General features: G+C 37.4%; 2 protein-coding genes across 2 annotated transcripts; both read right to left on the bottom strand.

Moving 5' to 3' along the window:
• Positions 1-1,122: 1,122 nt before the first annotated feature.
• On the bottom strand, positions 1,123-6,877 carry LOC101895784 (uncharacterized). Its single transcript, XM_020037547.2, has 2 exons — positions 5,045-6,877; positions 1,123-1,346 (listed from the first exon to the last, which is right to left on the bottom strand). Exons 1-2 carry the CDS (start codon positions 6,696-6,698, stop codon positions 1,231-1,233), a joined length of 1,770 nt encoding a protein of 589 aa, XP_019893106.2. The 5' UTR covers positions 6,699-6,877; the 3' UTR covers positions 1,123-1,230.
• A 6,027-nt stretch (positions 6,878-12,904) lies between these two features.
• Positions 12,905-16,579, bottom strand: LOC105261957 (uncharacterized). The gene is made up of 2 exons (XM_059127404.1): positions 14,893-16,579; positions 12,905-13,011 (listed from the first exon to the last, which is right to left on the bottom strand). The coding sequence occupies exons 1-2, from the start codon at positions 16,391-16,393 to the stop codon at positions 12,905-12,907; spliced, it is 1,608 nt and encodes a 535-aa protein (XP_058983387.1). The 5' UTR covers positions 16,394-16,579.
• Between the last annotated feature and the right edge of the window lie 1,702 nt (positions 16,580-18,281).

The raw sequence follows: 18,281 nt of genomic DNA, 5'->3' as shown, positions 1-18,281 counted from the left end.
AATTTGAATTCCGATGAATATTGTCGCTGAAATAATCAAAATACCGAATATCGGGATGTACCGTTATATGGAGACTATGTCAAAACGTGAACCTACATGGCCCATTTTCAATACCAAAAGTCCTGCGGACATAATATACATTTGAGTAAAATTTTATCAATCTACTTCAATTCGTTCGGAAGCTAGAGTGATTTCCCCAGACGTACAGAGGGATAGACGGACGGACATCGCTAAATCGACATACAATTTTATGCTGATCAAGAATATATATACTTTGTGGGGTCTAAAATGCATATTTTGAGGTGTTACAAACGGAATGATAACTTAATATACCCTCCATACTATGGTGGAGGGTATAAAAATAATGACTTAAAATCTGCAAAGAAAACCATTTAAAAACTAACGGCGCCCAAATTGGGGATTCAGCTACATTTTTGGTCACAAGCATTGATACTCCAAATTCAAGGCTGAAAAAGTAGGTGAGGGCCTTTTAACTAGAATCACCGTCCATTGACGAGAATCATAGTAACATATATCAATGGCGACCAACGTGAGCTTGGTTTCTACTGTCAGTTCTTTATTCGCGATTATCTATGGGAAATGAGAAATAACTGGAAATCAGGATTTAAGGTGAAAAAACCTTTAACAAGTGTTGGCGCCCAAATTGGGGATTCAGCAACTTTTTTGGTCACAGAGTATACTAAAACGTTGTTATTCCAAATTCGAGGTTGAAAAAATAGGCAGAGGCCCCTTAACCAGAATCTTGGCTCTTTGACTATAATCATAACAATGTATTTGTAAATGGTGCCCGCAATTTCTCTGCTCGCACATATTAAGGTAATATTTGTCGGCTTGTTAACTGTTTGTTCCACTTCTATCGACTGGAGGCTTCGGCGGTGAATGGGACTGGTCCAGCTGATCTGACTCGAGAATTTTTCACCTTTCCTGTAGAGCTTCAGCATGGATAGGAGGTTTGGCCAAATATATGAATAGATGAATTATTATTATTTTTTATTTTATTTATTGCCTCGAGATGTTACTTACGCGATAATTAATCCACTTCTGTCATCTCTTTATCCTTGAAAATAGAGAAACAAATATCAGTCTAATAAATAATTAATTGTTTATTTTAATTCTATATACACATAATTTTATTTAGAAACACTGGAAGACATAGAAGTGACCTCAGCAACGAAATGTCGTTGCTTCTTCCTCTTCTTCTCGATTTTCCTAGCCCCTGCGTAGGACAATGAAAAATCGGTCATCCTCTGGATCATCGAACACATTTCTATGGTAGACTATACTTTTTATGGTCGATTCAAAATTTCTTCGTAAATCATCACATTCTGAAATTAAGAGTATCACATATTAAGATAATCATCTGCATCATCTTTTGTTGGTTTGAAATCATGAAATGAACGAAGATGAATATTGACAAAATATGCCGTGCGAAGTGAAATTTTTGGTACATTCGCAATAAATGTTTTTTCATATATTTCTTCCAAAGTCATTCTAAGCGAATTTTCGGAATTTTCAGTTTGCGTTCTTTTTAAAAGAATATTTTCCATGGACTTCTATCTTCTTTTTGCAATTAAAGCTCTTTCCAGGGACATCAGATTATCAATGTGGATTTCATAAAAAAAGTCCCTCCCTACGTGATTTTTATAAGTAAATTTATTTCCAAGGACTGTTAGATTATCAACGCGAATTTTATAAAAGACATTTTTTATAAGGAATAACCTCGACTTGGAAATATGAAATTAAAAAAATTGACAAACCTTCGAAACCCCTCGATTCTAGTAAATATTTAAACCTCAATGTTAAAAGTGCATGAAAGTAACACACAGTTTCGCTTTAGGCTGAAAGCGTTGCAGTGGCCGAAAAATGGCGCGTGAGCTGAACGTATCGCAATATTCCATTCGGCAGATATTGAAAAATGAGCTAGGGGTAAAGCCACTGAAATTCCAAAAAGTGCAAGAACTTACACCCATACAGAAAGAAAATAGACTCAAAAGAGCTAAAGAGTTGCTTCGCTTGGCCGAAAGTGGTGAACTGCCGAATTTGGTGTTCTCCGTCTCCGATGAGAAAACATTCGTTGTCCAGCAGTTTGTAAGCAAACAAAATGATCGTGTTTACTTGCCAAAGAGGTCAGCTGAAAATGTACACTTTCGGTTGGCCACCAGAACTCAAGCGCCGGCCATGGTGATGGTGTGGGCCGCCATACCAGCCGATGGTCGCTCTCCACTCGTATTAATCGACCGTGGCATCAGAAAAAATACCGAATATTATCGCGAAAATATTCTGGACATTCCAACAGGACTCAGTACCAAAATGAGATTCCACGCTTCATTTCCAGCGCACAATGGCCACCAAAATCTCTGGATTCCAATCCATTGGGCTATTGTGTCTGGAGTATTTTGGAAATCAAGGTTGGCATTAAAAAATACCAAAGTGTCGATCACCTCAAGCAAGCGCTTCGCAGGGAATGGGCGAAAATACCGCAGATCAACATTCGGGCAGCGTGCGATGATTTCATTGGCCGTTTGAAGACCATAATTCGTGCCAAAAGTGACCAATTCGAACAAATCTAAACTTATTCAAAATTTTATGCTATTTCCGACATTTTTTGCTTTCATTCAATAAAATTTTATAAAAAAATGTAAAAATTATGGCGTTTGCCTTTGTGGCACTTTATTTATCTCACCCTTCACAACAGATCTTGTGTTAGCAAACAAGTTTGTGTGTGGGAAATTTGAAGAGAACCGGATGCTTGTTTGATATTGTGTAATCGTTTTGATTTTTCAAAAGTTTGACCCTTTGTGGGGAGGTACCAGAAGCAATGGTCCGATCTCTATAGTCTTTATAATAGATCTTGTGTTGATGGAGATTTTGAGATGGGCCAAGTCTGCAAGGAATCGGATGTTAATTTCGTGTTTAATGAGCTTCATGAATATTCAAAATATTGACCCTTTATGAGGCAGCTACCCGAAGGAGTGGATTGATATATTCCATCTTCACACCACACCGTGTTTTAATACAAAATACTGTGATGTGTGTAATATGAAGAAAATCGGACTCTTATATCACTTATTATAACAGTTATTAATATTCAAAATTTTGACCCTTAGTGGGGGAGGTACCAAAAGGAGTGGTCTGATATATTCCATCTTCACAACAGATATGGTATTGGTAGAAATAATGGGGTACGTGAAATATAAGTCGAACCTGATGTGTATTTCGATTTATAAACGTTTTGGTTATTCAAAATTTTGACCCTTTGTGAGGGAGGTACCAGAAGGAATTGTCCGATCGGCGCCATCTTTATGTCAGATCTTGTGTTTATGGAAATATTCAGATGTGCTAAGTCTAAATGGAATCGGATGTTAGATTCGCGTTTTATGAGAATAATGGATTTTCACAATTTCGACATTTTGTGGGGGAGGTACCAGAAGGAGTGGACCGATGTATTCTACCTTTACACCAGAACTTGGGTTAATAAAATTATTGAGATGTGTAATATGAAGACAATCGGACTCTGTCATCACATTTTATAAGAGTTGTAAATATTCAAAATTTTGACCCTTTGTGGGGGAGGTACTTCATGGAGTAGACCGATATTTTCCATTTTTGCACCTGGTTTAGAACTGACGCAAATATTAGGATTTGCAAAATTGGAGCAAAGTCGGATTATTGCTTCTCTTTCCTTGCATAAAAAATATTTTTTCTTTTTTAAAAATTTTGACCTTTTGTGGGGGTGGTGCCAGAAGGAGTGGGCCGATGTATTCCACCTTTACACCAGATCTTAGGTTAATAAAAATATTGCGATGTGTGTAATTTAAAGACAATCGATCTCTTACATCACTTTTTATAAGAGTTGTAATTATTGATGTAGTGAACCGATATTGTTCATTTTCGCACCTGACCTAGCACTGATGTAATTAGAATTTGCAAAGTTGGAGCAAAATCGGAGTATTCTCCGGTACTTTATCTTTCTGTGTAATAAAATATTTTTTTGAAAATTTCGACCTCAGGTGGTGGAGGTTGGGGGAGTTGTTACCAGAAGGAGTGGATCGATATTGCCCATCTCCGAACTCAGTTTATGTTTGATAATATTATTACGACGTACCAAGTTTGGAACAAATCGAATACTCCATTAGAGAGTTTTCGTGAAGTTATCAGACAGACAGACGGACGGACATCGCAAGATTGATTAAAATGTCCTGAAACAGATTTGGTCGAAAAAAACCTAAGGTCTAAAACCGTTATTTCGATGAAGCACGTTTTGGCAGTATCAGATGATATATAGCATCTGTAGCCATCTGGCTGAGTTTATAAAAAAGGATCAAAAATACCCCTTTGGTGACTCGGTGGAGGGTTAACATTTTTATCAAAATAATTCTCGCATTGTTATCAATAATTGTGCCTAAGACACCATATCCATAAAACGTAAGGATTTCAGAAAATCTTAAATAGACAATTTTGAAAAATTTTGTGGAGGGGCGAACTTGCCTTCTGTATTTGGGTCAATGAAAATTCTCAGTACGCCGATACAGGAGTCTCCTATTTTTAGCCCTACTTTAAAAATCTACTGAGTTATTGCTGTAAATATTTTTTGTGTTGCACAGGGGAAAGGTGGAACTTGTACCTCCTATTTGAGTTACTTGGCAGTAAAAACTCTCAAAACACCGATAAAGGTATTTTTTATTTTTAGCCCCACTGATTTTTTGTGTTGCATAGTGTAATAATATTTTGTAGTTTTTTACTCTAAAGAAATCTTGAAAAAAAGATATTTCTATATAAAGTTGAGTTGTTCTGCAAGAATCTACTAGTTTCGCAATTCTTTCCGATATCATAAAGGAAAAAGTCGGATATCGTAGTAAACAATTTTTACATTCTTGCAGTTCTTGAAGAAAGTTATTGAAAATTATTTTTGGCCTTCCTATATCCGCCCGATCAAATCTTTGTTACCTTATCTGAAACATACTTCTCAATGGACTTTTATGAGAAAATGAATGATGCCAAATGAATTTCCTTCACTACTCACTTATTGTAAAACCGAATAGGAATAACCTCTTCAGTGACTTGGGAAATTTTGCATGATTTATTAAAGACCTGAGCGAATCTTCGGTATCGGGATATGGTGATATGGCCATGGTCATTTTGGTGTTATGACGAAATAGATCTAACCAAAAATCTAAATCGGTTGCGAAACGTTTGCTATAGAACAGCTTCAGATGGATGACATTTGTGAGGAGCTCCTCTTCCGCCGAGGGGAGGGGACAATTGAATTGCATGTCTTCGATGCGCAACGTTAGATGCTGCAAAGCCGGCAAACGAAGGAGTTGCAAAATGTATGAGGTCTGGAAGGGTTGTACTAGCCAGGTATCTAATGATTGTAATTGGGTCATTTGTTGCAGCGATTCCATGGTGACTTGACAACATTTCATTTGTAGAGTTGTCAGGTTCGGTGGTACTCCCCTGGCCATGTGAAAGAGATTGCTGTTATCTCGGTTGCTGGGTATCCAGGCCAAGTGTTGCAGATTCTCATTGTGGGCATAGGCAAGATAAAATTCCTGCATTGGTACTCCACCCAAAGCCAGCTTTTGAATCGTCCCTGAAATGGTGAAATTTTCAAAATCTCCTTTATATGTTGTCCCAATGGAAATGTATTCCCTGAGATGGGGACAGGTGAGAATTTCCTTTAAATTGCCATAACTCAGGCCATAACAAAATTCAATGTTCAGTTTTTCCAAATGATCAGGTAGCCTCAGTGCGCTGATGTCAAAGAACGTGCTACGCTGTATGGTTAGAGATTCCAGGTTGGGACATGCCTGACAAATGGTATTTAGAATCTCCTCAGTTATGCCATCAATCATGCGCAAATTCAGACTCTTTAGGTTTTGGAATATTGCCATGAACTTGTCATAGTTCTTGGACCATTTGTTGCGATCCAGAGTGGTGGTGATTTTCAGCGATTTCAATTGCAAAGGATAGATGGCTGTGGGCGGGGGCTGGGGAATATAATCGGCTGGATTTTCAGGTTCCACAACAAAACTCAGCTCCAACACTTCCATGGGTAGCTGGTAAATCAGACGAAAGAAGTCATCACAGCCAATGCGAATGATGGGAAAGTCACAGCGATAGTCCAAAGAGATGCGTTTCAGGTGTTTCATGCGCAACAAACTCTCCACAAATTCCACCGAAACGAAACCATCCGTTATGGCGCCAAACATGTGTATCACCATGTAGGGTGTAAAATACACCTTGTGATCCTGATTGTACGAGAGCAAATAGATGTTCTCCAAGCCCGGTATATTATTGGCCACCGATTGCAGCAATTCCAGCCAACACAGGTCCACACAACACTTGAGGGTGGTGAGATTCTTAAATTGCTTCAGATCCCAGTGCGAGTATGACGTCAACTCATGCACCTGTTGCGAATAGAAGTTGAGAAACTCAATGAACACATCGGCCGTCATCAGAAGACCATTCGCAATGGTCTCATTTGTGACCACATAGTTGGGAAAGATTTCGGCCACTGTTAACTTTTCATATTTCACTGGCCATATGAAACGTTCGAAAACGCAGCGCAGTCCCTCGCTGACCCGGGCCAGTCGCAGTTGATCTTTGAACGTCAATAATTTGTAAATATAGATTTGTATTTCACAATTGTTTGCTATGCTCTCGAATCCATTCATTTTTCTCTAAGTTTCCACTTTCTATAACTATTATTATATAATTGGAAATAAATTATGTCCGTTTGTTTATGCCCGAAACGAACCGAGGAAAACAAAACAAAACCACAAAAAAATGCACCATAAACAAATAATGGGACGTGTGCACCCGTTCTAGTCGTAAATTCTACTGTCACTTATTTTTCTCAATGTGCTCTTGTTAGATATGTCATAGATAGACCTCGGAATATGCAGTTGAATACAAAAGGTGGTCCTCCATACTTTACAACCTACGTCGTACTGAAACTTGGGACTGAAATATTTTCGTTTTTTAAAGGTCGAAACCAATCAACCAGCCAACTCACACCGGCTTGAACTCAGATCATGTAAGAATTTAAAAGTAGAACAGACGTAGAACATTTTCGCCTCTTCACAAAAACTAAAAGGTGATATTTTAGCCTTAATACACTTAGCAGCACTGGCTTAAACAGCTTCCTGCACGTTTCCTGTTTTGTTTTACTATCAAACAAGATCAGTTCGATCTACAATTTAACCATGAATCGTACAGCAAGGTCATTCTGAGTCATGTGGCTACAGAGGGATATATACAGGGGAGATAAAAAAACTGCAATAAAGTCAAACGTCACAATTTTTAATTTTTTTGTTTTAAATTTTATTGGATGAAAGCAAAAAATGTCGGAAATAGCATCAAATTTTAGAATACGTTTGCTCGAATTAATCAGCTTTGACACGAATTATGACCTTCAAACAGCCAATGACACCGTCACACGCTGCCCAAATGTTGCTCTGCGGTATTTTGGCCCACTCTCGGCGAAGCGCTTGCTTGAGGTGATCCACACTTTGGTATTTTTTAGTGCCAACCTTGCTTTCCAAAATACTCCAGATACTATAGTCCAACGGATAGGTATCCGGGGATTTTGATGGCCATTGTGTGCTGGAAATGAAGCGAGGAACCTTATTTTGAAACCATTCTTGGGTGGTGCGTGCTGAGTGTGATGGTGCTGAGTCCTGTTGGAATGTCCAAGGTCTAAGGCCAACATGTTTGCGTGCCCAAGGCTTTAATATACCCTCCAGAATATTTTCGAAATAATATTTGGCATTTATTCTGATGCCACGACCGATTTATACGAAAGAAGAGTCACCATCGGATGTTATGGCGGCCCACACCATCTCCATGGCCGGCGCTTGAGTTTTAGTGGCCAACCGAAGGTGCACAGTTTCAGCTGACCTCTTTGGCAAGTAAACACGATCATTTTGTTCGTTTACAAACTGCTGGACAACGAATGTTTTCTCATCGGAGAAAACAAAATTCGGCAGTTCACCACTTTGGGCCAAGCGAAGCCACTCTGTAGCTTTTTTGAGTCTATTTTCTTTCTGTTGCGGTGTAAGTTCTTGCACTTTTTTGAATTTCAATGGATTTAGCCCGAGCTCATTTTTCAATATTTGCCGAATGGAATATTGCGATGTGTTCAGTTCACGAGCCATTTTTCGGTCACTGCGACGCGGGTTTCAATTAAGTCGCTTCTTTACTTTTCGAACCATTTCAGCTGATGTTGGTGTTTTCTTCCGTGCACTTCCTTGACGTCGGGCTACGCGACCAGTATCACGTAATCGGTAACGAGCGATAGTATGTGACACAAAAGATTTATTCACATTTAAATGCTAGAGTGCTCTAACGATAGCCACTTGTGGTTTTCCAGTCAAATATAAAGAAATCACACTATCACGCTTGAATTCCATCACGAATTATTTTTTTTTCTGGAAAATTCTTACCAAAATGCTTTTGTACGCTTGTAAACAATAATATGAGCTGTCACTGGAATAATTTTAACAGCTGTCGGATTAGTGGCTAAAAATTAAAGGAGTCTGAAGTAGGATGCAGTTTTTTCATCACAACCTGTATAATTTAGTACGGCCTCATCAAAATAACGATTGTATACCCAAGGTTTCTTTAGACCAAATCCGTTTCAGGACATTTGGAGTTGATCTAGCCATGTTCGGCAGTCTGTCTATCTGACTGGCTGGTGCGCATGATAACTTTAGAAGGGAGTATCCGATTTAGTACAAACTTGGTACATCGTAATATTATTATCAAGCTTAGACCGAGTTCGGATATGGACAATACCGGACCAGTCTATCTAGTACCTCCCCCACAAAAGATCGAAATTTAAAAAAACAAGTTAAAAAGTATCAGTCGGTATTGCCGCCAGAGATATACCCTCAGCCTATGTTCGATTATCTAAATATATTTTGACTAGTGTTAAGGTTATTCAAACGTTTGACCCTCTATGGAGCAGATCCCGAAGGAATGGGCCAAAAGATGATATAAATATTTCGACAGATGTGCCAAGTCTAAATGGAATCGGATGTTAATTTGGCGATTTATGAGCTTTATGGGTACTCAAAATTTCAATATTTTGTGGGGGAGGTACTTGATGGAGTGGACCGATATTGTCAATTTTCACACCTGTCCTAGCACTGACGCAAATATTAGGATTCGCAAAGTCGGAGCAAATTCGGATTAGCCTTTCTTTTTCTGTGCAAAAAATTTGTTTTTTTTTTTTTTTGAAAATTTCGACCTTTTGTGGGGGAGGTACCAGAAGGAGTGGGCCGATATTGTTCATCTTAACACAACACCTTGGGTTAATATAAATATTGGGATGTGTGAAATTTGAAGACAGTCGGATTCTTACATAACATTTTGTGAGAGTTATAATTATTCAAAATTTTGACCATTTGTGGGGGAGGTACTTGATGGAGAGGACCGATATTGCCCATTTTCACACCTGACCTAGCACTGACGCAAATATTAGGATTTGCAAAGTTGGAGCAAATTCGGATTATCCTTTCTCGTCCTGTGCAAAAAATATATTTTTTGAAAATTTCGACCTTTTGTGGGGGAGGTACCAGAAGGAGTGGACCGATATTGCCCATCTCCGAACTCGATCTAAGTTTGACAAAAATATTACGTTGTAGCCAATTTGGACCAAATCGGATACTCCCTTCGAGAGTTATCGTGCGCACCAGCCAGCCAGACAGACAGACAGACGGACGGACGGACGGACGGACGGACGGACGGATATCGCTAGATCGACTCCAAATGTTCTGAAACGGATTTGGTCCAAAGAGACCTAGGGTCTAAAACCGTTATTTCGACTAGGCACGTTTTGGCCGTATCAAATGATATATACCCTCTGTAGCCATATGGCTGAGGGTATAAATATATATATTTTATTTAAAGTTGGAGCCAAGTCGGATAGTCCGACTTGGCTCCAACTTTTTAAATCCTAATATATCCATCAGTCTGCATCAGTTGAACCCAAAAAGGGTCAAGATTTTGAATACTTGTAACTCTTCAAAAATGTGATGTAAGAGTCCGATTGTCTTCAAATTACACACATAATAATAATTTTATTAACTCAAGGTCTGGTGTGAAGATGGTATATATCAGTCCACTCCTTCTGGTACCTGTCCCACAAAGAGTCAACATTTCGAAATTAACATCCGATTTTATTCAGACGTAGTACATTTCAATATTTCCATCAACACAAGATCTGTTGTAACAAGTATAGAGATCGGATCATTCCTTCTGGTATCTTTCCCACAAAGTGGCCAATATTTTTAATAACTATGAAGCTCATAAAATGTGAAATAAGAATCCGATTCTCTTCAAATTCCACACATGCCAATCTTTCTTTCAACACATAATGTGGTCCACTCCTTTTGTTGCCTCCCCACCAAAAGGGATCAAAATTTTAAATAACTATGAAGTTCATAAAAAGCGATAATAACATCCGATTAAAAACCAATATTCGAGACGAAAGTAACAACATCACTGCCGGAAGTTTTGCAAACTTTGTGTTTGGAAAATGTGTTGAAAGGAGCACAATTGCGCGAAGCAAAAAATGGGCCCCATTTTTAATAACTAATCTAAAATATTCTCCACTGTATTAAAAAAAACAAAAACAACAAATAAAATAAAAAAATTCTGAAAAAAATCATTTATAAAATTCACACCACTTAGATCTTTCTGGGCCACCCTGTAGATAAACGGACATAGGCGGAGGGTATGCATCTGTCGGCAAAACCGAATAATACTTTTTCACTTGTTTACGTTTCTATGTTTCTTGTAGCTGGCAATTGTTCTGTTTGGCAATTGGACACACATGCCCTCAGCTACTGTTTTTTTATATTGTCAAACTCTTCTTATTTCATTATTTGTTTGCTACGCGTTCTATGGAGGTTAACTGTAACCTCGTATATTTACTCGCTAATTTAAGTGAATAGTGAGAGCCAAAAACTAAACTAAACACCACTCAAATGTAAACAACAAAACGAAGGGAGAGAACTTAAAGCAATGCAAAATATTACAAATACAACAAAAAGTAAAAGTTGTTGGTATTTATTTTGTTTTTGTATTTCGTATAGCACCACATTACAACTCTCTCTATCTCTCTTGAAATTGCAACCATTACAAGATGAGAGCAATGCCCATGACATTAAATGTGGGTTGCCATCCATCATTCAGATTCCTTGTAATGCGTTCAAATATTCGGGCATTGACTTTAACAGAAACGATGTTTTTTTGGAATTTAGTCATTGAACTCGTTAAGTTCAACTTGGAACAAATAAATAATTATTATACCCTACACCACATAGTGGTAAGGGTATTATGTCTTTGTGCATTTGTTTGTAACATGGAGAAGGAAACGAGATAGACCCATAGTTACTTTTGAGAACCTTCATAGAATCACTTTCTGAGTCGATTTATGCATGTCAGTCCGTCTGTCCGTCCGTCCGTCTGTCCATGTATTCTTGTGAACAAAATGCAGGTCGCATTTATTATCCGATTGAGATGAAATTTTCCAAACAATATTTTTTTGGCCCAAGGACGAACCCTATTGAAATTGGTGAGAATCGGATCAAATTTAGATATAGCTCCCATATATATCTTCATCCGATTTCGGTTTAAATGTGCACCAAATATTCACTATCAGTCCAAATTACCTGAATTTTGGCACACCCAACCGAGTTCGGCCTAGAAACAAGTATATCAAATTTGGAGAAAATCGGTTCAGATATAGCTATAGCTCCCATATATATCTTTCATCCGATTTGGTGTTTAAGCCTCTCACATTCGTAATATGCACTCCACAAGAATGATATTTGGTACCAGGTATTAGATACAGCCCAGAAATAGCTGTTTGTAATTTTATCGAAATCGGTTCAGATTTGGATATAGCTCCCATATATATCTTCATCCGATTTCGGGTTAATTGTGCACCAAATGGCCGATATAAGTCCAAATGGACTGAATTTTAGTACATCGGACCAAATTCAGCCTAGAAGCAAGTATATCAAATTTGGTGAAAATCGGTTCAGATATAGATATAGCAACCATATAAATGTTTCATCCGATTTAGAGTTGTAGTCCCATACATTCGTAATATTCACTCCACAACCGTGATATTTGGTACCAGGTATTAGATGGAGCACAGGAATAGCTGTTTTAAATTTTATCGAAATCGGTTCAGATTTGGATATAGCTCTCATATATATCTTCATCCGATTTCGGGTTAAATGTGCACTAAATGGTCAATATCAGCCCAAATCACCAGTCTAGAAGCTAATACGTAAAATTTGGAGAAACCCGGTTCAGAGATAGCTATAGTTCATAAAATGCACGATAGAATTAGATAGATTTTGATTTTGTACCAAATATCTCATAGAGCTCTGAAATGCCCTGTATAAACCTTTTTACGAGAGCTCTACTAAATATGCATAGTGGTGTAGGGTATCATATAGTCGGCCCCGCCCGACTTTTGACTTTTTTCCTCTTTAAAAAGCTAAATTAAAAAACATAGTAAAAATCCCCGAAATGTCAATATTTAAGGAGTTATGCCCATTTTAAAATATTCTATTCTTCTTTTTTCAATATCTAAATATAAAAACATGCTAATGAGTGAGTTATGACCATTTTAAAATTCCCTATTTTCCACTTTCAATATCTGAATGAAAAAAAAACATGATAAAAACCCCGAAATTTCAATATTTAAGTTATGTCCATTTTAAAATACCCTTTTTTCCTCTTTTTTATATCGAACATATTTTATACCTTTTCCATGATATTAAAATTAATAAGTGTTTTTCTCTTCAATTTCAGATTTTCTAAGGTAAGTTTAAAACAACTTAAAATTGTTTTTTTTATTTTATTTTTTGTTTTCTTTGCTTAGAACAATACGATACAGATCTTCACAGTTTTCATTTTCCAATTTATTTATAAGGGCATTGAAATTGTTGTGCAAATCATTACAATCTGAAAATAGAGAACAGATAAATGTTGATTATAGTTATAACTTACAACAATATTTGAAGACTTTCGTATAGCTGATCGAATTTGCTAAAAAATATACCCTCAATTAACTATGCTAACTTATATATTTATACCCTCAGTCATATGGCTAGAGAGGAGGGTATATATCATTTGATACGGCAAAAACGTGCCTCATCAAAATAACGGCTTTGGACCCTTCTGGTACCTCCCACACAAAAAGTCGAAATTTTCAAAAAAAAAAAAAAATGTCTTACTGCACGGAAAGAGAAATGATAATCCGATTTTGCTAAAACTCTGCAAATCTTAATATTTGAATCAGTGCTAGTTCAGGTGCGAAAATGGACAGTGTAGGTCCACTCTATCTATCAAGCTCATAAAACGCGAATTCCATTGAGACTTGTTACATTTTAATATTTCCATCAACACCAGATCTGTTATAAAGATGGTAGAGATCGGACCATTTCTTCTGATATCTCCCTCACAAAGGATCAAAGCTTTGAAAAATCGAAACGATTATAAAATTCGAAAAAAGCATCCTGTTCTCCTTATATTTCATACATCCCATTATTTCTACTACCACAAGATCTGCTGTGAAGATGGAATATATCGGTCCACTCCTTCTGGTACCTCCCGCACAAAGGGTCAAAGTTTGAAACAATTATAACTGTGGTAATGTGTGAAATATGAGTCCGAAGGCCGTCCAATTACGCACATCTCAATATTTCCACTGAAACAATATCTGGTAAAAAGAACCGATATAACGGACCATTAATTCTCGTACCTCCCCCACAACGGGTCAAAATTTTGAATAACCATAAAGCTAATAAAATCCGTATTAAGCATCCGCTTTCTTTTAAACTCGCCACATGGCAATATTTTTAGCAACACGAGATCTGTTATAAATTTGATAGAGATCGGACCATTTCTTCTGGTACCTCCCTCACAAAGGGTCAATGTTTTAAATAATCAAAACGATTATAAAATCCGAAATAAGCATCCGGCTCTCTTCATATTTCACACCTCCCATTACTTCTACTAACACAACATCTGCTGTGAAAATGGGATCCATATCTTCTGGTCCTTCCCCCACAACGGGACAAAATTTGGAATATCTATGAAACAAAAACAAACCTAAAACGCGAAATTAACATCCGATTCCATTCAGACTTGGTACATCTCAATATTTCCATCAGAGCACGATCTGTTATAATGATGGTAAAGATCGGACCATTCCTTCTGGTACCTCCCCCACATAGGGTTCAAGATTTTGAATAACCGAAACGTTCAAAGGAAGCGAAATAAGCATCCAACTCTCGTCAAACATTTAAGCTAATACAAGATCTGTTGCGAAGATGATATGTGTCTGGAAACCCCTTCTGGTACCTCACCTACAAAGGGTCACAATTCAAATACTTTTATCTGTCATAACTTGCGAAACAAGTCAGCTATTCTTTACAACTTGCTACATCTAAATATTCCTCTCAACCAGGAACCTAAGATGAATGTGGAATTTATCGGAATTTATGATTTCGCATTGAAGTGGATATAAATATTCGATTTTCTTGTAATTTTGCCCATACCATTATTTTTATCTGTATTGGATGTGGTATGAGAATGGAATATTTCGGTCGACTATATCTAGGGTACCTCAGGCACGTTTCAAAGTTTTCTAAAAATGTTTACATAGCTCATATTAAGTGAAGGAAGTAGCCGCTATAGTCTAAACCTGACACGTGGCAATATTTAAATCGTATTAATTTAGGAGTCATAACAGGAGTCTAAATATATTTAAATAATCGAACATTGTCCGAAGGTATACATATGTCTGGAAAACTGACCGATACTTTTTAGCTTGCCACTCACCTATTGTATAACCAAAAATATCGAGCTTCTTCAAATCATCAGGAAAGAGGGGGTTTTCAATTAGTCTCTTCAAGAATTGCGAATATTCAAAGTCTTCAAATGTAAAGGTACAGCTAAGTATGGTCATTTTCGAATTCTTTGCAAAGAAGTCCAACCAAAAATCTAAATGCCCATTAAATATATCCAGGGGTATGGATAACTCGGAAATATTGCCCTGGAATAGTGCTGCCACTGATGGAACCGCCACGCAAGTGGCTTCACTGTATTCTCCACAATGCATTACCGTTAAATCTTCTAAGCTGGAATGTTGGAGGAGTTCTGTGATGTGGCCAAAACTCGTCATGTGATGGGGTATAGTTAATTTCTGCAGCTGTGGAAGATTCCCATAAGTCTCTGCTGCGGGAATTGGTTTCTCTGAAAGTTGACAATTCTGCTTTTCGTGATGCCACATCAGCTCCTTGATGTGATTGTTGTGCAACAAGTTAGACAATTCTTGCAGTTGCCACAGGTATTTGCAGTCCACTTCCAGACTTTGAAGTCCAGGCGAAATTTGAAAGTTATCTACCTCTTCATCCTGGTATTCAGTGGATTTTGAAATAAATTTCGTAAGTTTGGGGTGATATTGCAGAATTTCTTGTAGATTGCCAAAATTGAGTCCCCCACAATGGAGAAGGGCCAATTCTTTTAAATTTTTCGGCCAGCTAATCACTGATAGTGTCGTGTAGAATGTGGAATTAGTTATTTGAAGAATTTGCAATTTTTTGCATTTCTCCTCTAGTGTCTGGAGTATTTGTTGGGTTATGGTTTCCAAAACTTCTATTCTGAGAGTGGTGAGTTTTTCAAAATTTCTCAGAAATTTTGAAAAAATTTCCAACCATTTTTCCCGCGCCAAAGAAGTTTTGAGCGAAAGCTCAGCCAACTGTGCAGTTGTATTTTGACCCCTCATTGACAATTCATTGTCAGTTGAACTTTCGCCAATAATTCGATCGTTCAAATGCAAAGCCTGCAAAGGCAAGTTCCCCAACAATTCCTGCCATTTAGGATATTCAATTGTTAGGGAATAGAAGTCGTAACTGTGTAACGATATTTTCTTTAAATGTGGAAATTTTTGTAAAATTTCCAGCTTGATATCGACGGCGAGCTGTACTGGTGCTCCTTGGCCGTTGGAACAATTCTCCAAGTTAAGGGTCTCCAGTTGGCCACAACAATTGCTTAGCATATCCAACCACTCGGATGTAAAACTCATGCCATTCAATTCAAGTTTCCTGAGGTTGGGGAACTTGGCCATCTCCAGATGATTTTCAACCGCTTCATTGCTAAAAATTTCCATCAATAAATAGCAACTGATGATCTTCAATTCAACCACCTCACAACCATGAGTGTTGATTAGCTCCCGAAATTCCTGAGGTCTCAAACAACGACGATTCAGACCCCGGTCATCGGCTATAACATAATTGAATTTTTCATGATAAATCACAGTCAATATTTCATATTTCTCCATTGCCTTGATCAGGAATTTGAAAATGTAGTTCTCAGCTGCTGGCTGCTGGTTTTTGTATCAACACCTATTGTTATTTCACAATCTATGGCAATTCCGTGGCTTGTTTATGTTCTTCTTCTTTCTCAAAACACGCAAAAAAAATAAACACAAACTTTATCACTCAGCCCAATGGAACGAATACCCACACACCTTGCTGGCGATAGCACGACTGGCGGAAATTACTCTTGAAATCCCCATGTCTTTGCTAATTTTTGATTGGATTCCTAACTGCGTTATCAGTGAGGTACATGTAGCGTTTTTTATTTATTTTTTTTATTTTTTTGGTGCCATGTTGATACGTTTTGTCCAGATAACGAACGCCATTCGCTGCTAATGGACATTTCTAATTCTCATTCGAAGTTGTTTCGAGTTCTCTGAAAGATGCCGAAATAATTTTTTTTTTGTAAAATCGATTTGAAAATATGGTCATGCACCTCGAAACATATTATAGGGCTACTTTTCAATAGCTATACGAAAGTTTATAGAAAACACACACCATTCAAAAAAATTGCATGAAAATCTTATTTGATTTCCTGAGGATTAGGGTTAATGTTTCCAGATTACACTGTGCGACAAACTTCAAATTTTCAATAATAAAAGAGAAAAATCCACAGCAGATTATGAAGATAGATGTAACAAGTTAAAAAGTATTAGTAGGTTTTTCTCGCTTCATTTCCAGCGCACAATGGCCACCGGATACCAATCCGTTGGACTATTGTGTCTGGAATATTTTGGAAAGCAAGGTTGGCACTAAAAAAATACCGGGAATGGGTCAAAATACCACAGAGCAACGTTCGGGCAGCATGTTTGAAGGCTATAATTCTTGCTAAAGGTGACCAATTCGATCAAATCTAAACTTATTCTGAAATTTAATTCTATTTCCGACATTTTTTGCTTTCATTCAATAAAATTAAAAAAAAATGTTAAATTTATGGCCTTTGACTTTGTTCCAGTTTTTTTTTATCTCATCCTGTAGGGTATAAATTTTGGTATGGGCAAAATTACAAGGAAATTGAACATTTATATCCTATTTTATGCGAAAACATATATTCCGTATACATCACAGATTTCTGGTTGAGATAAATATTTATAGATAGCAAGTTATACAGAATCGCTGATTTTATTCGCAAGTTATGACAGATGATTGAACATTTGAAGAGAGTTGGATGCTTATTTCGTTTTCTTTGACCGTTTTGTTTTTCAAAATCTTGAACTCTATGTGGGGGAGGTACCAGATTGAATGTTCCGATCTCCACCATCTACACAACAGACATTGTGCTAATGGGAACGTTGTGATGTGCAACGTCTGGATATTCTTGGATATTCAAAATTTCGACCCTTTGTGAGTAGGTACCAGAAGGAGTGGACCGATATATTCCATATGCATAGCAGATCTTGTGTTAGTAGAAATAATGGTATGTGTTAAATATGAATCGAATGCTTTTTTCGGATTTTATGATCGTTTTGATTATTCAAAACTTTGACCCTTTAGGGGGGGAGGTACCAGAAGGAGTGGACCGATATCTTCCATCTTAACACCAGGCCATGGGTTAATAAAAATATTGTGATGTGTGCATTTTGAAGACAATCGCACTCTTACACTCTTACTCGAGAGTTATCGGGCGCATCAGCCAGTCAGCCAGAGAGACAGACATAAGTACGGACGGACATCGCTTCATCGAATCCAAATTTCCTGAAACGGATTAGGTCCAAAAAGAGCTATCGTTATTTCGATGAGGCACGTTTTGGCCGTATCGAATGAAAAAGAGGGTATTTGGATGAGGGTAAAAAAATAAAAATACATTTAAAAGTTTTAAAGTTTGCGCAAAATTCTCCTACAAAACGTCAT

Source organism: Musca domestica, unplaced genomic scaffold (assembly GCF_030504385.1).
Source record: "Musca domestica strain aabys unplaced genomic scaffold, Musca_domestica.polishedcontigs.V.1.1 45, whole genome shotgun sequence".
In the NCBI taxonomy this organism is placed as follows: domain Eukaryota; kingdom Metazoa; phylum Arthropoda; class Insecta; order Diptera; family Muscidae; genus Musca; species Musca domestica.
Note: the sequence above shows the minus strand (reverse complement) of the source record. Positions and strands in the feature narration are given on the sequence as shown.